The sequence below is a fragment of the Dipteris shenzhenensis genome, chromosome 5 (genome assembly GCF_047967505.1).
Source record: "Dipteris shenzhenensis isolate YYH24624 ecotype China chromosome 5, Dip_SZ_1.0, whole genome shotgun sequence".
NCBI classification, from domain to species: domain Eukaryota; kingdom Viridiplantae; phylum Streptophyta; class Polypodiopsida; order Gleicheniales; family Dipteridaceae; genus Dipteris; species Dipteris shenzhenensis.
This window is the reverse complement of record NC_141600.1, coordinates 5,471,038-5,496,526: the sequence shown is the minus strand read 5'-3', so window position 1 is coordinate 5,496,526 and position 25,489 is coordinate 5,471,038. Positions and strand designations below refer to the sequence as shown.

General features: G+C 45.8%; 1 protein-coding gene across 1 annotated transcript in view; it reads left to right on the top strand.

The window, feature by feature from the left end:
• Window positions 1-1,427: 1,427 nt before the first annotated feature.
• Window positions 1,428-25,489, top strand: part of LOC147901544 (beta-glucosidase 4-like) — a 159,860-nt gene continuing 135,798 nt past the window's right edge. Inside the window, exon 1 of the mRNA XM_087375354.1 lies at window positions 1,428-2,344. Within this exon, the coding sequence (XP_087231480.1) occupies window positions 2,201-2,344 (144 nt within the window). The 5' untranslated portion in view covers window positions 1,428-2,200. The remainder of the gene's footprint in view (window positions 2,345-25,489) is intronic.

Here is a 25,489-nt window from a genome sequence, read left to right as displayed (position 1 = left end):
TCCATTCCTGAAACTGCAACCCAAACTTCTTGCTAATTCTGCCAAAACATCTAAACATATTCATGAACAACTCCGAAGGGTACATTTGAACATTAAGCTTTATCACTTACAAAAAGAAAATTTGCATAAAATCATTACCCTCTTGGAGATCAAGCTTCTCAATTGGCACACTACAATCCAACCCCTCAACCTCCTACACTCATCGAAACTACGCCTAGCCCAATGATTCTTCAACACACTCCTGCTGCTTTCGTCTCCCTCAAAGCTTCACCAATGATATCAAGATCCAACTCAAGGAAAGGAGCACTCCTACTACCATCTCCACCCAGATCAAAGACCTCCTTAGAAGTAGAAACCACAGCACACTCCACATCCATCAACGCAGCACCTCCATCATCAACGCATAGATAAAAGCAAGCATATCAGCCACCATGACGCAACGCATGCACACAATGTCAAGGACTCAATAGAAAACGCTAGACACAATTGCGAGACTCGATAGAACAATGACCAGATAGATCTGACACAATTGTAAAACGAGAAGAAGTGCAGTGCCGAGATGAGAAAACAAAGTACAACACCAAGATGAAACGCTAAAATGAAGAGCAACATCTAAACGGACCATTCGACATATAGAAGCACTCCATATAGCAATGCCAAAACGAATGCATGTGAGGAAAGAGAAGAAAGGATCCTCACTAACCGCCAATTAATTGTCACATGGGTAAAGGACATGTGGAACAATCATGAATTCAACGTCCTAAACTAACCAAAGCAGGCAACTACGGTGAAGCCACTGCCATGTGTACCTCGCATGGAGCCCCTCCCTCCGGACTTCATGTGGGGGAATAAACTAGTGTTGGGCATTCCGACCAAGAAAGTGGCTAGAATCTAGCACATGATAACAGATCGCTCGCAAGATTTCAGCCACTTTCATGGTTGGCCCGTTCAGCATTACCCTCCACGTGGAGGGATCCCCTCTTTCTTTTTGGCGAAATTCTCATGCATTGCTAATCTGAACTAAACCTGGGGTGAGGTTAAGAGGGGGTTGAGAGGACAATACTACTTGTGAGTGTTTTTGGTGCTCATGATCTACGACTCCTTTGAAAGGAAATTTTGTGACAGACTTGATTCAATTAGGAGGAGTGCGAATTGAAAATTTTAGGGAATCCTTGTGCGTGGTTTGTTGGAAAGAGTCAAGGGGTTTAACCCCATTGATCACAATTCCTACACTTGCACACACCATAAAGGGCCAAGGGCGGTGGAAATTGAATCTCGAGTGTCCGGTTGAGCCACATGCAAAAAGAAAGAGTCTCCCAAACTAACCAACCACAATTAAACTAATTGACCCACAATTAAATCCAACTAAAATGAAACAACCCACAATTAAATTCAACGGGAATGAATCATGGACGGACTTTCGTGTCGGAAAGTTGAATTCAGCCTCTTAGCTCATTCGCCTATACCTTGGAGGAGATGATGGAATTAAAGAAGGTAGTGTACTTGGCTGAATGACTTCTAGTGAAGAACTAGAAAGATGTGAGCAGGGAAGGGAAAGACACAAGGAATTTTATGAATTGGGATGGGAAATGGCGAGGACGCTCAGTCGATGAGTGAAAGCTTAATTAACAAATCACCAACGATATTAAAAAAATACATTCTTCCGTCCAATTGCACTTGCGACAATGCAGACAGAGACCAGCTTGTCCTGTACAATTTCACCGAGTCACTGCATTGGAAGGAGCCATTGCAAGGGATTACAGAATTGAAAATCTTGAAATACTACTAGAGGGATTGCAGCTCCTGCAGTTTCTCATTGGTCGTGTCTCATGGTGAACATGGAAGCGGAAGGGGAAGATACAAAGATCGGCCAGTACCGTACGTCGCAACACTGCGGAGGACCTGAAGTGCGCAATCTATGAGACTAGTTTGAGGGGCAACTGCCAATGGGAGCCAGAAGAGGAGCTATTTGCAGTTGAGAGGATCCAGATCTTTGCATGTGAAGGTAGCAAATGAACACACGCGGTTCGAACTTCGGAGCTGCCGTGTCTGTCAGTGGTGGCGAGCCAAGTTCTGGGAATTCAGTAACGCCATTACTATCCCTGTGGCGGTCATCGAGTCCAGGCTCCCGGAACCTGTCCTTACATTATCGGCCGTGAATCCTGGCGTTGCTTTCTATTACCATTCTCGCCCGTTCCTCATGGCTCCTCCAGTCCCCACGTCTGGACAATCTACACTTGTTCCCATGCGAGCCAGTTCCAATGCTACCAATGGTTTTAATGATGTCGACCGATCTGATTTTCCTAAGGGCTTCGTTTTTGGGACGGCTACCGCTGCATACCAGGTTCGTAATATTCTCTGCCCTGTAAGAACATTTGGGCAACTTCAAGAAAGGATTGAGCTATGCTTCCGATCCTTCTTTAGATAAAATGTAACTATTGGCGCTTAAAATTGTCAATATATATCGTTTTACATGCTTCCTTTCCATCACGCGCCCAGTTCCGCTAGATGTGGCGGGACCGGCACAGAGATCTATTTGCTCGCCCTCACAAGCGATGATAAACGTAAGTTTGAATATAATTGTCGAAGGGCTACATACGAAATGAACTGCAGTTTTCCCGTTACTTAATAGGACACGACGGTTTCTAAGAATTCTAGCCACCTTATGCGTCCATGGCCATCGTGTGGTCTTGACGATCGCTAGTACAAGCTCGATAATTGATTGCAGTCAAGGTTGTCTTTTGGAAGCGCAAAGCCTTTCGTGTGCATGTTGACACGATGTCGTGGGTAATCAATGTCGAAAATTTCCATTGCACAAGCGACATTCTAGCAGTCCCATGAAGCAATCAATACCCCATCAAGTTGCTACGATTCACCCGCAAGCATGACTTTTTCTGCTTGATTTTTTTGAAGATATTTAGCTTTCGTAACAGGTTATGCTTGCTGTATTTGCTAGATTTATAAAGATTGCATTCTTCTTTGAAGTTGAACACATTTACAACTGCAAAATAGAGGGTGAGTCATAGCAACTAGGTTATAATTGCTAGACCTCATGGACACATGGGGACAGCTGTGACGGTGCTAGTTGTGCAATGACAAATTGTTTTCACTCTGAATTAGTATTCAGGGCTCAATCGGTCTTTCCCATTTACAACCTGAAAGCAGGACTGCTGTTCTATGTCAAGATATAGCCCTTCTGGGCTCTTCTCAGTGAATTGTGGTTATTGAAAATGACATCCATGAGTGCTTGCAAATTTGCAATGCTTTTTCTTGCTAGGACCAAGAGACAGGATGTCCTTAGGTAGGAGATTGCCATCCGCTAGTAGTTAGCAGCTTTGCTAAAGAAGAACAGCTGTGACAATCGGATGCTTGGGCCCTTTGAGGTCTTGCTGCTTACATAGCAAGAACTTCTTGAGCAGAAGGCTGATTTTTCTTTGGATTCAGATGGGGGCAAGAGCCAGTAAACACTTTTCTCTGCTCTTGGTATTTGACATGGCAAAGAAAATGTTTCACAGTTGATTGATGCTGGTGGTACTTTGCAGTCAGATCTATAGGCCATCATGCAGATAACTACAGACTACTATGTTGGAAAGGTCACCTCCCCATCTGTATGCCCCCAAATGAGGAGAGCGTGGGGGAGGGAGACCTAGGGCAGGATGTGCCCAAAGAGAGATTACGTGGATGTGTGGATCTGGGACAGATCTGGAGCATTCATGGTTGGTGGGGTATCCCAAGGATGAAAGGCTGCATCAGGAGTCGCTCGTGCAGGAAGATGGCGGGGACACATTGTCTTGGATCAGGCCTGGCATGAGGCACTCAGAGGACAGCTTCAGGATGTCACAAGGCGTGGAGTCATGGCTGGACTGTGGGCAGGATTGCGACCTGCAACAGACACCAGCAGATGGCGTCAGCATGGCAAGGGTAGTGGGCAGGCGAAGGGCCTGCAACAGACCCTGATGATGGTGCATAGGTTGGCGCAGCAGAAGCAGGGTGAACAGGCACTGACATGGCGGGGGATGGAGCAGCACATGGCAGCCCATATGGAGGGTTGGTTGGGCTGGGCAAAGCCAGCCAACCAGGCCCTATCTAGGGCTGTCCTAGGGCTCAGCCCTTGCATGGAATTGTGGGCCAGCAAGCCCTAGAAAAGAGGGTCCTAAAGGGGCATTTATAGGCAGACCAGGTCAGGGCCTGGTCGGCTTGTTTGGGTCGGCCATAGGCAGCCTGACTGGTTGGTTTTTTGCCAGCCCATTAGAACCCCATCACTATCAATGGGTTGACCACCACCGTCATTTTCTATGTAGTGGACATTGAAGATATAGGCAGGAGTTACCTAGCCATACTCAGGATACTGTGGTTGAGAAAGAGTGATGCAGTCAGTTATTGGAAGACGGGACTTCAAAGGAAAAGATCTCAGTGCCACCAGATGCCACTGAGCCAGAAGAAGAAGAGCAAGATAGTGATACTCTCTCATCCTCAGTGTCTGAGTCAATGGAAGATTCAGACAGGGGGAAAAAGTTCTCAAAGGAAGAAGTTTACATGATGGGGGTGTCTCCGACCCCTCGCCACCTGCGAAAAAGGTAGCAACTATAAAAGGAGAGGCACTTGCCTCATTTCATTATCCAGCAGCCAGCAGTTCCAGGGCAGAAAGGAGCAGCAGGAAGCCTACTCTCTGGGCCTATCTACAGGAGGTGAGAGAGTGCAACAGGTGCTGCAGAGTTAGCTCTAGGGAGAGGCTGGACCTTGGCTGTCTTGTAGGGCAGCAAGGTGCTGAGATCATCATACCTTCTGGAGCAGCCATTCACAAGCAGGTTGGAGCAGTGGAACAGGGACCTGCATGTTGCAGACAAAGCTTGGCAGGGGCTGCCCACCTAGGCTGATTCACAAGCAGTAAGGTGGAGAAAAACACACCGGGCTCGAGTCTAGAAATAACCAGCAGATAGGAGAAGGACCTTGTGGTAAGATCAGAGGACCACACCATTGGTGGGACTGTGGATCTATCTCTTTTGTATTGTGTCCATAGTTTTGGACGGAAGTATATTATTTTGGTGGTTTCTCTATCTGGCTGGTTCATTGTCTATTGATGAGTCTGCACATCTATTTTATGCACATAAGTTAAGAAGTTTGTGATTCCACATCCCACACGCACATCCCACACGCACACTGTGTGAGCTCCTGGGCATTACTATAAGTCTTCCGCTGTGCGTACCCTTTGTTGGGTAATTTCTAACATACTATGCTTCCCTTCTCATAGTAGACCCTGACTTATGTACCTTTGACCAACACGGAACTCGAGACTTGATGTACCTTTGAGTAACACCGAACTTGAGACTGCATGGATTGATCCCTCCATTGCCTTTTGGGAGGACATTGGTGATCATGTCACTTCAGCACTTCAGAGCACATGGGATTCTGGATTTTTGCCTTCTGCACTTAGTGAGCGTCTCATTCATCTTATCCCTAAGGGGAGTGCACGTCATATAAAATTTTAGTGAAGGGAATCAGCCTACGGTTGCAGCTTCTACTTCTTTATTTGATCATGATACACAGATTGGCTCTGTGCATGGCCATAGTATTTTTTATAATATCTTCTCATTTTGAGAGGCTTTAGAATGGGCAGACGTAGCGTTCAGGACCTCACTATTTTCCTTTTAGATTTAAAGAAAGTTTATAATAGAGTAGACTAGTGCTTTTTGAAGGGTACACTTTTTAGCTTTGTATTTTTTAATTCTTGGACCAAAGGGGTCAGGTTCTTATCGGAATGCTGGAGAAGTCATGGTTCAGATTTCTAGGTCAGTCCGGTAGGGATGTGCACTTTCTCCTCTTTTGTATTTATTTGTAGCAGAGGCCATGAGTTTCTATCTTAGATCCCAATCTACACTAGGAGAGATAGATCAGTCCAGACTTCCCTATATAATTTTGGAGAAGGCTTTGGAAATCTTTCAAGAGCAGGAAAGTTGAAACCGTCCTTCGATAAACAAAAGGGCAGTGATCTTCTTCTACTCAGTCATAAACTTCATAAATAGCCACAATGCAAGCTTCAGTCACTTAAATCACTTAGCACAACTTAGAAACAAGCTTCAACAACAACAAAGGTGAGGCTAGAATGCCCCTGCTCAATGAAAATAGTACACAGTGCACCCACTGGCCCCAAATGCCTTGGCGCCCCTTACGGTATTTATTTAATGCTTCTGAATGGAAATGCTTTACAACAAGGGTTCAACCTTGCACTGTTCCTCTCTGCAAATCCTCTACTTGTCTTCAAGGCATCTAATCCCAGTGCACCACTAGAATTCCCACTGGCAAGGCATACTCAGGCATTCACCTTTGATCTGACACAACTTAGAGGCATTCAGGCATCCAAACCACTGGCAAACTGAGCTCAAGGCAGCCTCAAGGCTATCACATGCATCCACACTGTCCTTAGGCCTTCCACAGGATCACCATGGCCTTTGGGTGCTTACTAGAACCTGTTGGAGTCCTGAAAGGACTGCACACAACACGCATGCACTGCAAAAAGCTGCAAAGCAAGAAAGAACAAGGAAAAACTGAACCTGGAACCGACTCCCGCTATCTGTGGCAGAGGGGCGAGCTCCTTCCTCGCACCTATCCTCTGTCCAAGCTCCCCGCAGGGTGCAGGTGTCTTCCAGCAATCAGGAGAAGAGATAAATGAAGGTAGAGAGAGGAGGGTGAACAAGAAAGAGCTGTAGAGGAAAGATGGTTCATAGATCTGCCCTGAAATGATTGCCTCGGGATCTGTGCCCGAGTCCTCCTAAGAGAAGGTGCCAAAAGCAACAGGGAAAGTTCCTCCTGCAGCCTGCATTGGTCCAAAACAGCTCCAGAAGCCACCACGCAGCCAAAAACATGTGCACAAAGGTCCAGCACAGCAAAAGACAAAATCCTGGGCACCTGCTGGAGGCAGCTGAACACGTCTGTACGGATTTCGTACAGCCGTACAGTCCGTACGAAAATTTTCTGAAAGTTTAAAAATGAGTCCTGGCACTTCCTAGAAGTGCGTACTAGCCTTGGAACAGTTAAAACAGTGTTAAAACGGCTGAAAACAGGCTTGAAACAGCTCAAACAGCTCAAAAACTGCACAAGATCAACTGAAAAACGTCCTACACCTCTGGGAGAGTGAGGGGAGAGAGATGGAAGGTGGGGGAAGGGCATGCATACACATGCTTGACAAATGGCACCTCCTCCTTGCCATTTGCCCCTTCATTAAAGTCCTAACCCCCATACCAAGGACAACGTTGGTTGTCCTTGAGCCCAACTTTTAGACCCCTCTTTTAAAGCCTTTGCCTTGCCCCTAGGACCTAGTGGTGCACCTAGACTTTGCCCTTAGGAACTTCTAGGAAGTGTGCACTTCCTCTAGCTAGTCCCTCACGGCCAAACCATTACAACACTTAACCATGGTTAACCCCGAGTTAAGCGTAGGTTGAGTTACGAAGATACTTTACATCACTTTTCACGTCTTCGTGACAAAAGTCGCTCTTTGGCTTTCCATTCATGGAGGGTTTGCAGTAAATCAGTGGAGGATCAACCATACAAACGAGCAATCCATAAGATGCTAATCATGGGAAAGGAAAACCAAACATCTAGCTATCAAAAAAACCTAAGTGTTTCCAGAGAACCCAACTCAGTGCCTAGGAAATCTCCTGAACAGGGCTAACAGCCAGGGTGGAGGTCTATAAAACCAGCGAATACCTCTTGCGGTATTGACATAGAATATACCTGTAGGTCAAGCCTTGCAGAAATGCTCGAGCCTTTGGGGGTGGCTCTAAAACCTAGAGTCTTGCACCCCCAAATATCGTACAGGGCGTAGATTACATTCTGCCAGATGGTGACCAGGCTGGCTGCCTAGGGACCTAATGGCCTCACATCACAAACTGCAGTGGGCAACCCAAATGTTCCAAGCCATGATGCTGGACACTATCTCCCATACATCACTGCAAAAGGTCCAATGCATGCCCAATTCCAGTCTTGTGAGAGAAAAAGGTTACCTCCTCCACTCTGTTCGAGTGCCCTATCTGAATTGGGTAGAAGGGCTCCCTCGGGTCCCACTTAATCTCTCTGAGAGGCCTGCCCTTCCAGAACCAAAGGTGCCACTTGGCCCCCTCTATCCCAGCTGAGACGGTAACTGGATCAATAGTCAAGTCCTTGCCCAAGTGGCCTACTACTTTGACCCTCTACTAGTCAACACCTCGTCTGCCTCATGGTCTCTCAGTCTGAGGCTCGGGGAGGCCTTCATGCCCTACTATGTAGAATCTGCACCAGTAAGAGCCAAGGGGCTATCGCAAAAACTGGATCCTAAGAGGCATCCTGGTCCTCGAGAATTGTCTGTACTAGTGGTGCTGAGCCTCAAGGATCCCGTGTCGATCTGCCATCCTGGTGTCTGCCCCCCCCTCAGATGAGAGAGTTCCTGTCCTTGTGCCTCTACCTCCATGGGAAGGTGGCTCCAATATCCAAGGGCCTTGTTGTGTCACTGTCCCACTGTGCCCAACCATATGGCGTGCAATGGTACAAAAGGATGTAGAAGATCAACTACATACAATGACAAGCTGCATGGAGAGTTTTTTTTTTGGCTTGCAAGGCACACACACTGCTACTCCTGAAAGAACAAATTACATCAGACATCTGCTTCGAAAGATATAACGAAGTCGGAGCTATGAATAGTGAAGCTACCACTTGGCTTCATATCAAGAAGCATTGAGTGGGCACGTAGAATGCAAGAAAGGGATCTTTAAGCAGAGGACACTATCGATGTGATTTCCCTTGAATTGCATAGAAACCTTTGCCTTGTCAGGCAAGAGGGTACGTCAAGATGTGCTAGATCATCTCGCAATAGTAGCAATATGGGTGTACTCGATTATGGCTAACTTGTGCGGCGCCGCACGAACGACACTAGTAATTGTGCATTCAAGTTCGTGAAGTGAAGAATACTAGAGAGCTACAATCAACGACTGTGATGACATTAGTGTTTCTTTTATAAAAAGACAAAGAAAATTGTATGGAAGGTGCTCATGTTTTGGCCGTAAGTGAACTCAGACACCTGACTAACAAAATCTTATTTCAAATCATCCTCCTAGCCCTAGGGAATGTCAAAGAGAATGGTAAAGTCAAAACTGTTGTCTCGAAAAGATAAAGAAAATTGCATGGAAGGGCCACATTCATGTCCTCCAAGATCCACCTGTGACACATCCAGAACTACTAACTACTAGCCTTTCATCAAATCACGGGCACAGGCACAAGGATTGTCCTCCCAGCCAACCTCGGTGGTAGTAAGCTCTCTATCTTCAGAATCGTTACGTTAAAGCTCTTGCTTACAAAATTCCACCAAGCCCCAAAATTCCCTAGATGGATCTAGTATGCCACATGTCTTTATTCTAGGGTCCCGCCTTAATGCATCATTTACCCCTCTCTTGGGATATCATTAAAACCATTTGCCCCTTGGCACATTTCATGCATTTAGGTCCCTTAGCCTTAGATCCACCTAGTCTAGTGCCATGTCACCCTCACCAAGGACCTTGACCTTGATTCCCTTTTGATCATTTACATGAAGCCCAAACAAATATAATACAAACATGGATCCTTCAAAGGAAAATGTCGACTGACCCTTCCGAGGTCATGTTACCTCGACTTGAGTGTAACATTCCTTCCCTCTTCAGGCATCAGCGTCCTCGATGATAAAGTCTGGGAACACTCTCCGTAATTGGTATACGGATTCCCAGGTAGCTTCTGATAGAGGTAAACCATGCCATGCAACCAACACCGTGGGTATCTTCTGATTGCGTACTTGCATTGTTCCTCGGTCCAGGATTCCTGTTAGTTTGCGTCTTGCATTATCCTCTATCTCTTGAAACAAATCAACACCCTCGATTAGTGAGTCACCTGTATGCAAAAATTTCTTTAAACGAGAAACATGAAACACTGGGTGCACCTTACAACCGTGTGGCAATTCTAATTTATAGGCTACCTTGCCTATTTTTTTTAGAATTAACCATGGCCCACAATATCGAGGTGATAACTTAGCACACTCTCCTGCAGTCAAAGACTTAGAGTGCGAACGAACTCTGAGAAAAACTTTTCTCCTTCCTTAAATTCTCTAGCGGATCGGTTTTCATCCGCATACGCCTTAGCTCTATCCATAGCTTGGTGGATGTTAGCTCTTGCAATTGCTAGCATCTCCCGCATCTGAACCACAAAGTTCGCGGTACTAGGCACTTTCTGAGGTATTCCAACAATAGTTGGATTCGCTGGTCTATAACCATAGTTCAGCTCAAACGGACTGAACCCTGTAGAGGAATGTTTTCTATCATTGTAGGCAAATTCTAACAATGGCAACCACTTGTCCCATGTATGTTGCCACAATGACACATATGCTCTAAGCATATCCTCTAAAATTTGGTTGATTCTTTTCGTCTGACCATCCGTTTCTGGATGATTCCCACTACTCATTCCAACTCAGTCCTTAGTGTCTCAAACACCGCAGTCCAACAATGACCGGTAAATTTGACATCCCTGTCTGACACTATGGATTTGGGTAATCCATGCAAACGAAATATATGTCTAATAAACAAATCCGCCACTTGCGGGGCACTAACAGACTCTCCAGTTGGAATGAAGCGAGCCATCTTGGTAAGACGATCAACCACCACAAGGATAGAATCATATCCCCCTTGTGTCATAGGCAGATCTACAATAAAGTCCATTGAAATGCTCTCCCATCTACCTAGTGGTATTTCCAAGGGTTGTAAAAGTCCGGGTGGCTTCACTCGCTCTGCCTTACTTACTTGACACGAAAAACAACGTGTCACATATTCATGAATATGCTTTTTCATCTTTGGCCAAAAGAAATCTCGTCTCACGAGATCATAGGTCTTCTCGACTCTCGGATGTCCCGCACATGGGCTCTCATGGCATTGTCGAATGACTCTCTGCGTGAGATCATTCTGATTAGGTACTACTACCTTGCCATTTCTTTTCAGCATACCATCCCTTATGGCATGTCTTGCATAAGTTTGGCCTTTTCTGGATGCCAGGTCATCCTTTTCCCCGGGTTTGAATACATGAGCTTTAGGCCAAAGGCTCTGGATGAACTCGTCCACCTTTTGAGTTTCTCTAATCCGGTCATTAGAGCACTCTCTAATACCGCGAAACTCATATTATGCATAATGCGTGACAACGCATCAGCAGCTTTATTATTCTTTCCTCTTCGGTACCGAATCGTCAAGTCAAACTCCTGCATGAGGTCTGCCCACCTAGCTTGGCGGCCTCTCAAGTCAGGTTGTTTACAAAAATGTTTCAGAGTATCATGATCAACATCAACATAAAACTCTGACCCATACAAATAATGTCTCCATGTTTTCAGAGCATGGACAACATCATATAACTCTAATTCATGAGTTGGCCAATTTCGTTGAGAGGGAGAAAGCTTCTTGCTTTCAAAGGCTACTGGCCTTTCCTCTTGGAGGAGAACTGCTCCTACCGCAATGCCACTTGCATCGGTTTCAAAGAAAATGGTTTCTGGGGATCAACTATTTTTAACACTGGTCCTGAGACCACAGCTTGTTTTATGGTGTTAAAACTATGCTGTTGATTCTGTCCGGCATATAAAAGGTACTTTATCTGAGGTCAGATCAGTCAACGGCGATACTATTTCGGAATATCCTTTGATATGTCTTCGATAAAATTGGACAAATCTCAAGAATGATCGCAGAGCGGTCAAACTCTGAGGGATTGGCCAAGTCAGTATCGTAGCCACTTTCTTTGGATCCATTTCTACCCCCTCAGGAGTAATTATGAATCCTAAATATTCAAGTCTTACCATACACAGTATAGTTTTCTTTTTATTTACATAAAGATTGGCTTTCCTCAAAGTACTGAACACTATTCTTAAGTGTTCGTGATGCTCAGTAATACTTTTACTGAATACCAGAATATCGTCAATAAAGTGTACTACAAACTTTCCAATATACGGACGTAGTAAATCGTTCATAAGCATGACGAATGTAGCTGGAGCATTGGTAAGTCCAAACGGCATTACAAAAAACTCATAATGTCCAAACCTGCTTCTAAAAGTGGTTTTATGCACATACTCGGCTCTAATACGGATCTGATGGTAGCCACATTTAAGATCTATCTTACTGAAAATTACGGCCGCATGTAACGCATCTAGCAAATCATCGATCCGAGCCATCGGATACCTGTGCTTAATAGTGATATTATTCAACGCTCTGTTTCTTCTTTAATATCACTGGCGAAGCAAAAGGTGAGATTTTTGGTGAATCTGCCCCAGCTTGAGGTATTCTTCCAGTTGTCTTCGTACCTTCGCCTCTTCGGTTAAACTCAACCTATAGGGAGGTCTATTTACAGGTTCTGCCCCCGGGATTAGTTCAATCTTATGCTGAACATTCTGCTCTGGAGGTAACCCATAAGGTAACTCATCCCTAGAATAATAAGAGAACTCCTCTGTTATTTGATCAGCCATTGCAATTCTGCCAGATAGTGTATGACCTGCTGGGCGAGACACCTGTGGGGTCGGCCGGACTCCCAACTCTACGGGATCCATCCTAGAAATAAATAATGAAACACCGCTTGAAACTGTATTTTTGGTTTTTTTGGAATAAATAATGAAACACCGCTTGAAACTGTATTTTCAAATCAAAAGCCTAACTTCCAAATTTACAGCTAACCAGGCATATATCACACTGTAACCAAACCCACTTTTCCTTATGCTAGGGAAACTCCTGCAATCTGAATTAACTTAAACACGGAGGCAAATAAACTTAGAAGGCATAGAAAACTCCCTGGTCATTCATGTAGCATCGAGAGATCAAGTTGTTCCTGTATTTGAACCAGATGAATATTCCTGCTGTGGCTCAGCTACACCCTCATTGGAGACCCAAAACACCCAAGCTCTCACTTCAATAGTTATCGTCTGTTATCTGCATAGTACTTGTTGATAACCGAAATCTCCAAATAACAAAATGTCACAAGCAAATCTCGTCACCACACAGTAGCTCTCTGCAGGTAGTCGTAACTCCAGTAACCTCGCCTTCAAATGAAGAGAGCCCTACGCATGAAGGCAGCAGCCAGCCCAATTCAAAAATACGCAGCTTTTCCACATCTAGTGCATATCAGCAGTCACGACTGAATTTACGCATGGTAGAATACGTCATCTTTCTCATTCCAAAGTGATCAATTCGATGACGAAGAGGACTGATCTACGTGACTATTTTACTCACGGACTTTGCACCGCAATCGACCCACGATACGAACGCCAACCAATCATATGATGTTCCGCTCCAGCCTTTGGTGTTAACCAAAGTTCCAACAGCTCATCACAACGCCAACCAATCAGGCTATGTGCAATAACTGCCCCTTCGTGATGCCAAGAAGCCCTGAAGGTACCAATATGGACTTGCGACCATGCGCGATCCGGATATCCTCCAATTGCGATGACGTCCGTGAACATATAATACCAAAATACAATCGGTGCGTCGTGTTATGCGTCGTCAAATTTGGACACCACACAGCCCTTTGATTAACAAATTGCCTTAATATTCTACATACTCACAAATACCGTGGACAGTCGTGGTCTGAAGCTGTACGTCGAGTTGACAGACCACGACAATCACCAAACCTGCGACGTCTGCTAACAAATGACCTGCGACGTCTGCTAACAAATGACCTTGCAAGCCACCTACACATTCTGATACCAAATGACACATCCAGAACTGCTAACTACTAGCCTTTCATCAAATCACGGGCACAGGCACAAGGATTGTCCTCCCAGCCAACCTCGGTGGTAGTAAGCTCTCTATCTTCAGAATCGTTACGTTAAAGCTCTTGCTTACAAAATTCCACCAAGCCCCAAAATTCCCTAGATGGATCTAGTATGCCACATGTCTTCATTCTAGGGTCCCTCCTTAATGCATCATTTACCCCTCTCTTGGGATATCATTAAAACCATTTGCCCCTTGGCACATTTCATGCATTTAGGTCCCTTAGCCTTAGATCCACCTAGTCTAGTGCCATGTCACCCTCACCAAGGACCTTGAACTTGATTCCTTTTTTATCATTTACATGAAGCCCAAACAAATATAATACAAACATGGATCCTTTAAAGGAAAATGTCAACTGACCCTTCCGAGGTCATGTTACCTCGACTTGAGCGTAACAACCTGAGCCACAATGCTTCACATGCCGCTGTACAAGCAGCCCTATACTCCGTCTTTGTAGATGAAAGGGCGACAGTAGGTTGTTCCTTACTGAGCCATGACACGGCTCCCGATGAGAGTAAGAAACAATATCCAGAGGTTGATCTCCGGGTATCAATATCACCGGTCCAATCACTATCGCAGAAACCTCCCAACTGAATGCCTCTCGTATAAGTGATGCCGTAGGTGCAGGTACCTTTCAAGTACCTTAGCACCCTCATACGTGCGTCCAAATGGGCCTTCTTGGGTGTGGCGGAGAACTGACAGAGCAATCCACCATGCGTCGATACAGTGATGAATCAACTAGCTGAGATGGATCACGCACACTCAGCTTCAGACTAATTTCCATGGGAGTCACTGCTGCTTTGCAATTTTCCATCTGAAAGCGTTTGAGCAGCTCCGTGCAATATTTCTCCTGTGAAATAAAGATACAACTCACCTCAATCCCAAGAAAGTTGTGAAGTATGCCTAAGTCAGTCATCTCGAACTCCTCCATGAGAAGTCTCTTGACCTGAGCAATCTTCTTCGTATGATGCCCTCTAATGATGAGGTCATCCACATATAGAATCAATACCAGCCACGAATCCCCCTTTGTGTCGAGATAAAGATTTGCTTCTGATTGACCCCTGAAGCCCGATCTTCTGAAAGAAAACATCTATCCGCTAGTATCAAGCTCTAGGGGCCTGTTTCAGCCTGTATAAGGCCGCCTTCAGTTTGCAAACTTTTGATGGGGATCCTGAAATCTAAAATCCAGGTGGCTGTGCCACATATAGATCCTCCTCCAAGGCTCCATTAAAAAAATGCTGACTTGACGTCCATCTGAAAAATAGGCCAACTTTGATGAGCAGCCAAGGCAATGACTGTCCGAATGGTCACCATTCTGGATGTGGGGGCGAAGGTCTCGTCGAAGCCAAGTCCTTCTTTCTTTGCATAGCCTTTCACCACCAATCTCGCTTTGTACTTGTCCAAGCTCCCATTTGACTTGAACTTAAGCTTGTACACCCATTTAGTCCCGATGACCTTCCAATTGGTTGGTTTGGGCACTAAATCCCAGGTGTCATTTTTCATAATGGCATCCATCTCTGCCTGCATGGCTTTTTGCTATTCTTGAATATCCTTCGCTTCTTGGGACGAACGGGGCTTCTCAAGTTGAGCCACCATAGCATTGTTCACGGAGGGAGTTTTTGTGCTGCGTTGAGACTGCCGCACTCCAGAACTGCTCTCGGGAATGTCCGTGACCCGTGAGTCTGCTAAAGTCTTCAAATACCACCGAGGTAGCTTCTTTTTTGATGGAGGTGCCTTTGCTAGAGTTGCCTTGGGAGCCGGTTCTGGAATAGCATGCTCCTCCTCCTCGGGATCTTCAATCGTCTCCACCTCTTGAATGGTGACCTTGGGTGGGGGTAATGACGGAAGTTCAGGAACTTCTTCTGCAAGCTGTGGCTCTGACTCCTCAAAGATCACGTCCCTGCTAATAAGGATCTTCTTTTCCGGGTCAAAAAGACGATAGGCTTTGGATTTTTCACTGTATTCCACAAAGATACATCTTTGACTATGGAATCAAGCTTCATCCGCTCGTCTTTATGCACATGAACAAATGCATTAGAACCGAAATCTGTAAATGAGATATCGTGGGCTTGGAGTCTTGTCATCAATAGCCTTGGTCTTGGTTCTATTGAGGATGTGAACGGCAGTGTTCACGACTTCGCCCTAGTAAGCTTTCGAGAGATTTCTCGCTAGCAACATGGTCAAACATGTCTTTGTGATGGTCTTGTGCTTCCTCTCAGCAACTCCATTTGCTGAGATGTGCGAGCTGTCTCTTGATTCCGTGCTTCTTGCAAAATCCATTGAACTTGGTAGAAGTGAACTCTGTCTGTGCGGAAGGCTTTGATTACCTCCCTGCTCTCCTTCTCTACCTGGGCTTTCCAGTCTTTGAATTTCTCATAAGCGTGGGACTTCTTGGCCAGGCAGAATACCCATGTTGTGTGACTGAAATCATCCACAAATAAAAGAGAATACGGCGAACTTGCAAATGAATTTGTTGACATTGGGCTGCAGATGTCGGAATGAACCAACTCGAGCGGCTTCTTGGCCCATGATGAGGCCTCTTGTGGGAACTTGTCCCTGTGTTGCTTGCCCTCCAAGCAAGCCCAGCAAACACGATCATTGCTTGCAATCGGTGGAAGTCCATCACCATCTTTGGGTTCTGCATCTCGACGAGAGTGCCATAATTGACGTGACCGAACCGCTCATGCCACACTTTGGATCTACCATGGTCCCCATGCACCAATAGAGCGTTGAGCCGATATAGCCCATGCTCCTCGACACCTTGAGCCACCACCTTTCCATTTGCCTTGGATGTGACAGCAGTGACTTTGCCGTTGTCGAATAAGACCGACATGTTGTGCTTGTCTATTTGACTGATAGACAACAGGTTCTTGCACAAATTCGGTACATACAGTACACTGGAAATCAGCTACTCGTTTCTTGCAGTGGTGATGAATGGAATACTACCAACACCCTTCACATGGTATCCCCACAGTGACCTTGGAATCGGGATGCGTACCTTCCATGGATTTGAACGACTCCTTGTTGGACATGTGTTTTGAAGCTCCATTGTCCACATACCAACCTTCCTTTCCTTCACTGACTGCATAGGCGAAGCAGTACTCGGTGATGATGAAGAGAGCACTGGTCGTGACATTTGCCGATTCGGTCTTTGGCTCCTCCTTGGACTTGGATTCCTTCTTACGCTTGAGGTCCGCCTTCTTCTTGCGGCACTCCTTAGCAGAATGACCAAGCTTCTCACAGTAGAAGCACTTCATCTGCCTCTTTTTCTTTGCATCCTCGGTCTTGTTGTTGTTCTTGGAGTCTTTGAACTTACCCTTGCCAGGCTTGTCCCTTGCCACGAGAGCCTTCTCATCCGATTGAGTAAATAGCTTTTCCCGAGTCTCTTCTTGCGATAGTAAAGGGCCAAGCTTCTCGAAGGTGAGACGCTTGGTCCTTTGTCTTGCAGTGATTGTAGTCACAAAACTCTTGAAACTACGAGGTAGCTTGTGTAACGTCAGCAATCAGCAATGCTAGATGACTTGAGTCTACCTTTTGATCAACTGCAACGAGCTGGTCCCTCACCACCTTGACTTTTGTCAGATGGTCATGAACATTATCCCCCTCATTCATATCCAGATTGTACAGTTGATGTTGAAGAAGCAAGATACGAGATGTGTTGTTTCTTTCATATAGATCTTTTAGAATAGCCAACGCCTCTACAGATGTCCCGGCCATCTGGATGTGCGGAAGAACAGAGTCCGTCATGGTCCCTATGATTAATGCTATGGAGTGGGCATCTCTGTGCTGTGCCTCACTGCTACCCTGTATGCCCACAAAACTCGATTCATCTCCAAATCCTAGTTTTTGGTGTGACTTCCCGTCATCTTAGTCATCATCAATTTGAAATCTCCATTAAAATTCTCATTCAAGCCATTACACGAGGGTAATATGGAGTGATATACTTATGATTAATATTCAGCTTACTGCACAAGTGATCCGTCACCTCTCCTCTGAATCCAGGACCATTATCTGACGGCAACTCCGGGGGAATCCCAAATCTGCAGCATATGTGCTCATATACAAAATCAGCAACCTCTTTGCTGTCCACTCTTTTTACTGCCTTTACCTCTACCCATTTTGGTCAATACTCCATTGCAGTAAGCATGTAACACTTCCCTCTGGCAATTGTGGGTAGAGGACCGACTGCATCTAGATTCTATACCCCATCTCTCGAAAGTATCATAAACCAACATTATTTCCTTGGCTCCATCTTAAGAATTCTTCTTCCCATCCTCTTGGCATTCATGGCATGATCTACACCAGTGCTGCACATCTTTCTGTATTGAAGGCCACACAGAACCCTCCGGAAGTATCTTTTGCAGTGTAATCTTAAAAGCATAGTGTCCTCCACAAGCTCCTTCATGATTGGATGACAGTATGTAATATATCTCCTCCCTCCAGGGCACTCTCCTCATAACCTTATCAGCCCCTCTCATGTAGAGCTCATCATCAATCATCATATACTGTCTGCATCTTCTTATGAAGTGATACTTCTGACTCTTCTTAAGCTCCTGAGGCAAATGTCCAGTGAGTAAGAAATCTACTACCTGGGCTAGGTATTCTCTCCCTCTGTACAGTGGATCTTCAAGCTTTGCTATCATTGGGTCTTGATCACTCACTTCCTGAACCAATTCATGTGCCACCTGATTATCTCCTCTTCGCACATGCTGAATATTCCATGCTGTAAACTGATGTCGCAGCCTTCTAACTTTGGCTAGATACCCTCTCAACTTCGGGTTTCTTGCTTGTCAACTTCCCAGAACTTGCTTCACCACTAACAGAGAATCTCCCTTAATCATTGGCTTCCGAACTCTCAGCCTGAGACAGAACAAGCGTGCTGGGTACAATCTCCCCCCATAGGAGTGGTGCTCTCCTTCCACCTCCTATGTATTTATGTATTTTCCTCCAAAAAGCTTCCGAGCAAAAATCATACAAAAGCCTCTGTACCCTTTTACAAAAAGCCCATCCACCTTCTAGAATAGCTGGCTTTTTCTAAAAATAAAGCTTTTTCTAACTTTAGTTTATTCACTTAGCCAAGTCACTAATATTCCAAAATTCAAATATGTACATAAGCTTTTGTAATATAAAAAATTAGGCATAAGCCTTATTCATCCCCGCATCACTGGAGTTGCGCCTACGTGCCCAAAATATGGCGGTTCATCAATCAATCAACCTTTCAGTATTATAGCAACGCGACAGATGAATGGTGCACACTAATCACATAACCTCCTTTAGCCTGATGTAAACTCTTCTTGTATGAGCCATCAAAATGCAAGACAGATGCTCCTAGAATGAGAGCATGCTCCTCTTTATCTATTCTTTTCTCAACTTCTTTCACCAAAATTGTTTCACCAAAATTGGACCTTCTTTGTATGCCAACAGATTTGCCAGTGTGGCTCTGGTAGTACTCTCCACCAAAAATGAGAAATTATACTCTTGTAGCTCAACCAACCACTTCATCATACTTTGAGAGAGTGTTGAATTAGTGAGGCAATATAGTGTAGTAAGTCGGGACAACAAATGGCTTTGAAATAAGATATGCTCTGAACTTCCTGCAAGCATACACCAAACTTGACAAAATCAGCTCTGCCTCTTTATATCTCCTCTCTGCTTCTGTCTTAACTCTATTGGCATAATACACAGGTCTCATATATAAGGACTCCTCTCCTTTCTGCAATAAGATTGCTCCCACGGCATCTAGACCAAAAGATGGGTGGGTTTACATAAGAGGTCCGAGAGAAATGTGGAGCCTTCACACATGCAATCTCTCCCAACACTTCCTTCACCTTATTGAACACTGCTTCACAATCCTCATTCCATTGCAGAGGCTCTTCCTTCATAGCTTGTTGCAAAGGGTACAACAATTGAGAAACCAAATGTATGAACCTTGTCATATGCTTGACTTTTTGCACAAAAGTCTACAATTGTTTAGATGTAGAGGGAGCTGGTAGCAAGCTTTCACCTTTTGTGGATCAGGTTCAATGCCGTTTTGTGACACTATATATCCCAATAACTTCACTTTGGAGCATCCCAAATGACACTTTCGTGGATTGTATTGTCCTCCTGCATCATCCATTTTGTGGAACACTTGATCCAGCCTCAAGGAATGCTCTCTCCTAGAACTATATACACATATATCATCTAGAAATGCGCTCACAAACATATCAATGAAAGGGGCTAACACTTCATCAGTGTTCTTCTGATACCATGGCGGTGCATTCTTCAATCCAAACCTTGTGAGAGAACCCACACCAATAGCTTTATGGATTCGCTCCTTTGAACTGCATGAGCAAATAGTTTTGCCTCAGCCCATGAATTCTTCACCAACCTCTATATATGTGTATCCAGCCCGTGCTCTCATTGCAACCCCCCCGTCATCTTCCTCCTTCATGAAGACTATCTACGACTTTTCAGCTCATGCAGCTCACGGAGCTCACGTACTTCCTTCCAAAGCCCTTCTAGCCTGCAAAGTGGCGATGCCTCCACCATCTAGAAACTTCCAAAACAATAGCCGACTTCTTTTAGCCTACGTGATTACCTGCCTGCCACAGTTCGTCGCCTCTCCTTCACATGATCATAGCAGCCTCCTGGTTCCTTTCCTGCAAGAAGCTCCCAGCCCACATCATCGACTTCCCACAACCAAGTCTCTACAAGACTCCAGCAAAAGCAAACAACCTGTAACTCGTCATGTACAAGCCCACACTCTCCAAACAAACTCCTAGCTCACTTGCAACTGACGACCAACTGCCTTGTCGCCTTCCATAGCCGCTCCTACAGCATCTCAAAGCTCACCCAAAGCTCACGGAGCTCATGACCTTCCTTCCAAGGTCCTCCATGTAATAGTGATGCCTCCAGCCACGTCCCAAAGCTCTAGCCTCAAAGCAGCTGTCCCCGGCCAGCCAGCCGGATACCGCCTTCTGCCCTCTTTGTTGCCTAGCCCCAACACTCCATAGCTCTCTCCAAAAGACACAGCCCACGACCAGATAGTGAAATATGACCTGCTTGCAGCTCACGACGACCGTCTCTGCCTTCATGCAATGACTCCCAGCACCCGGGTCTATCTCTTGCTCACAGGGTTCTCCTGCTCACACACGACGACCCCCACAAACAAAAAGCCTCCATGCTTCTATAGTAGAGACACCATCTCTAGAAGTTCCCAGCCAACACAGTTGTCTCCCTCGCTGCCTCTAAGCTCACCTGCTCATTCTCTGTGAGCCCACGATCCCTTCCGGAACTCTCTTGCAAGCTGTCATCTCCATCTACATGCCAAGTCATCGACTAGAAGCTTGCCTCTTCTATCACGTAGCCACATGCATGCATGGCTTGCCTTCCTTGATATAAGCCACGTGATCACAATATTTTACCACTCTTCCACCCTTCCTTCAAACTATACCAAGACCATTAAGGCCCAAACCATAGACTATGCGCACACAAATGCATGCCATCAATACTTAGTGCCTAATTGGAGACTACCACATATGATGAACACAATCCTGACACACAGTGGATTTACAAGACACCCACGACAAAAAATGCTCATGTTCTCATACACAAATGACTCGGGACAACCGTGAAAGACGTATGTCATTCCACACAAAACACCGTCACACATTGGATATCGTGCTCTAGGGTGTGGTGCACCCACACTACACATCATCATTCCCCATGGAGACCCTGCAAGAAAGCCATTCCTAAACTCAAGAGTTTTTTACATTAGAGAAGATCCTTCTGATAGAAGGGTGTTCACAGAGCCCAAAATCAAAACTATTTGACTGTGTGCAAGACTATGTGCCTACCCACCAGCATGCAACAATTAAAAATTTTTATCCGCACTCCGCTCTAGCAAGCCATCATGCCTCCGGTAGCTGAAGGAGAAAAGAAGGCTTCTAGAAGTTTGGAGAACTCCACCTCTCTCTATGGATTGCGACCGCGATGAACTACTCCCACGTATTCCTTTTAGCCATGGGCATATTTGAGAAGGAAGCTCCTCCCTACATATTCTCTACAAACTCTAGGTTCTTGAAGTCACCTCCAATAACCCAAGAGTCAACGTTGGTTTGGGAGGCTCTCAGCCAGTCGCCTCCAAAAAGCAAGCTACTACTGTCTACGCGTTGATGCACAGAAAACGGTATGGACAAAAGAAGCTAAGATAACACACATGCACCAACCTTTGATTCCAATAAACACAAACAATCACTCAGATAGTTTCTTCTTCTTCACAAAATTCCATGTGATATACATACTCAGGAAGGTCCTTCTCATCAACTAGAGTTACCCCTGCCCATTCCTCTTCTTTCACCCGCAAAAGCAATGACCATTCATACCCATGAACCTCATTGAACAACACTTCAATCTGAAAACCTTCAAAATACACACCGAGTACTTCTGGGCCAAGCTCCAGAGATAAAATCATCATATACTTTCAGATTTGTATAAGAGAAAACAAACTGTAGTTGGAACTCGAGGGATCAGCAGCAATGTGGGCTCGAGTTCAAGAGCACCTGCACCAGTATCCAGAGCAGGGATCCTTGACACAAGGACACGAGACCTGTCACTGGAGACTGATTGTAGACAAACACAGGCTCACAGAAGACTTACAAACTGAGAGACTGATGATCTCAAGCAACAACCCACAAATTCTTTCTATCACTCCACAAGACAACCAGCCAAAGCTGCAAAACCACAGACCAATACTTTGATTCTTTCAAATCATAAACTCCTCAGGAGAGCCTTATACTCTGAGTTTCTCAAGAGACTTCCAGCAAACTACAAACTACCAATATTCAGCAAACCAATCAGCGATGACATCTGCCCACATCAGCGAGAACCCATGAATTCTTCAAGCGAAACACAAACCAGCCTGTCTGAGCGCTCCATTCACAACTGAGCGACATCTCCTATCGTGATGGTATTTCCCTCACGTTCAGCTTCTATCAAGAAATCTCTTTCACATGTAAATGTGCGACATCTTCTGTGCGACGTATTTTCTGTCAGGACCTCTTCTTCACGTATCTTTCGACGTGATTCCTCTCAGCCAGACAGCTACTTGTCCCGGGTCTTTCAGTGAGAGTACCCTCACATATCTCTGTGCGATGCTTCGACGTGGCCTATCAGCCAACCCTCCATTTTGACGTGCGAAATTACCAACCACAACCTTCAGCCCTCATGGTCTTGTCTTCGTTACTCCACCCGCCTCTACGCGCCTCTTTTCTGCTGCTGCCTCTGTCTCTGCATTTCAGGCCACTCCAATGTGCCAACCTCCTTACAGCCGTCCCCAAATCTTTCCCTCCAGCCTCTTCTTCAAGCGCCCTCCAATTGCTCTCGAATTATCCAGCAGAAAACAGAAACTCCCAGGTACCATTGCCACGCTGCCATCCAGAAAGCTTGAGAGTAATCACATTCACATGCACACCCTCCTTTCCAAATCAATTCGGCCACCTCAGCTTCATTCAGCCACCTCAACAATGACATTTTACCACTCTCAAAGATTTTCCCCCAAATTCATACACCAAGCATTAAATGCTCATTTTCCAAACCTTAGACGTTGATGCACACATGGTTCTAGTTAGGCATTCAATCACTTGCATGCCACTTCTAATCTCCTTAGATCAAACCAACTCGACTCATGCGAAGTTCACATGACTCAAGACAAAAGGAAAAACACTCATGACATTATAAACATGTGACACAGGACAACATTTCGGAGCACATGGTATCACGTCACCACATTGACAATGTTGGAAACCATGCTCTGGACTATCCTGGTGCTCCCACATTGCATTTCATCATGTCCCACGAGCCCCTGCAAAGACATTTACAATCTCAAAAGAATATTTACATCAATACAAATCCTTTTGATGAGAGTTCCCATTGACTCAAAACCATCACCCACTAGCTATGTGCATACCTATGTGCCTACCCTCAAACATGCAACAAGTGAAAAAACTATTGACATTTTTTGTCATATCAGCGTTTAGAATCCCAATCTTGGAATTCCCCCATCAGTAGACCCATCCAAACTGGCCGTCCCATGATAAGCTCACCCTGTCAAACACATCTAAGGCCACGCCTTGAGAATCTGAAATATAGACCCCTCCGCTCCTACCAATTGTGGGGGACCAAACCTCGAGGCCCCTCCCTAGAAGGAGGCAGTGACGGCGTCTGATGTTAGATGTGAAAAACATATGCTCTTGAATCAAAAGAAAATCCAATGCCTGTCCTACCACAACTCTTTGCAACTCTTGGCGAAGTATCATGTGCTATGGCTCACATCAATAATGGAGCCCATGCATGATCCAACTCACCACGGTCCAACTCATGGGGTGGAGGTGGCGTGGTGAACAAGGTCCTCCTAATGGGTAGGAGCCTAAACGATAATTGCTGATTTCTATGATTTCGAAGGAGGTTTGGAGGGGGAGTGGTCCTCGTCTGTGCGACGGCGCGTCAAAGCCATGACAGGCTCAATACCCACCTCAAGGCCTATTGTATCATGAAGGAAGCCTCTACCCCAACCGGCTACCATCACACTGTTGTAACAACCGGTGTGTGAGCTGAACATCTGGCCTCACCGGGAGCACATCTACGGCTAGGTCTGTCTAGCAAGAAACCTAATTGAGAAATAGCGTGTCCCCATGGGTAATCCACAGCTCCATCATATGGAACATTTGACCCCTCATCATGAGATTGAAAACCACTGGGGTCCACTTCTCCTCTCCTGTAGAAGCGAAGGTGAAACCCCAAAAAGGTCGAGGGGAGTAACCAACTACCCCAATGGAACCCTCCTTATGGGGCTGCAAGATCACCACTGTCACCTCAAGGGCGTGGGGGTAATCATTTGGAATGCCACGGTCCGAGCCTTCAGAAATCACTCGCGAGGGGCTGTCTTGGATGAGGCCTTGGACCTAGAAGCTGAGAGAATTGGCCATCCCCCTCTGATTGCTCCGTAGGAGCTGTGTCTTGCATCGAGGAGAGACCGAGCTAGGACTACAAAGAAGAAGCATAAGATTGAGAGGAGGAAGACCCATCCTTGCCTTTGCTTGAAAGCTTAGGCATCTGAGGAGGCTATGACTTCGGAGAGGGAGGGTGAGATGAGGAGGTGGGGGGAACCGCTCGAATTGGGGGGGTAGGATGGGTGGCGAGAGGAGAGGAGGGCGGGGGGAAGGTGGTGATAGTGACTGCAGTAGAAGGGGGGAAAGGGGATGGGGGGGGCGGAGGAAGGCCGAGGAGGAGGGGAGAACGAGAGGGATTTGGGGATTTGGGGGGCAGGGGGGCTGAGGGAGACGGAGTTGAGGCTTGCTCGCAGTATAGAAGCTTGAGAACTCGGGGCCTCTGTCCCTAGTGGATTTGCTGGGAGGTCATACACAACCTCACCCTTAGGAGTTGCTAAGTCAACACGCCTCGACGTCAATACTACCAAGTTGGATGGGGCTTTCGCACATATAGCAGCTTCATCATATCCAATTAGATCCTATAGGCCTTCCACCCAGGGAGCTCAATCAGTTTGGATTAGCTTTAGCAGTGGAGCAGATAGTTTTCACAGCTATGAGTGATAGGTCTTCCATCCTTAGAGACATCTCAGACCCGTCAACAGTTACCGTAGATGACCCTCTTGGTGGACACCCGAGGGGGTTGTCTAGTCCCAGTTAGTTCTCTTGGGGCTTCCA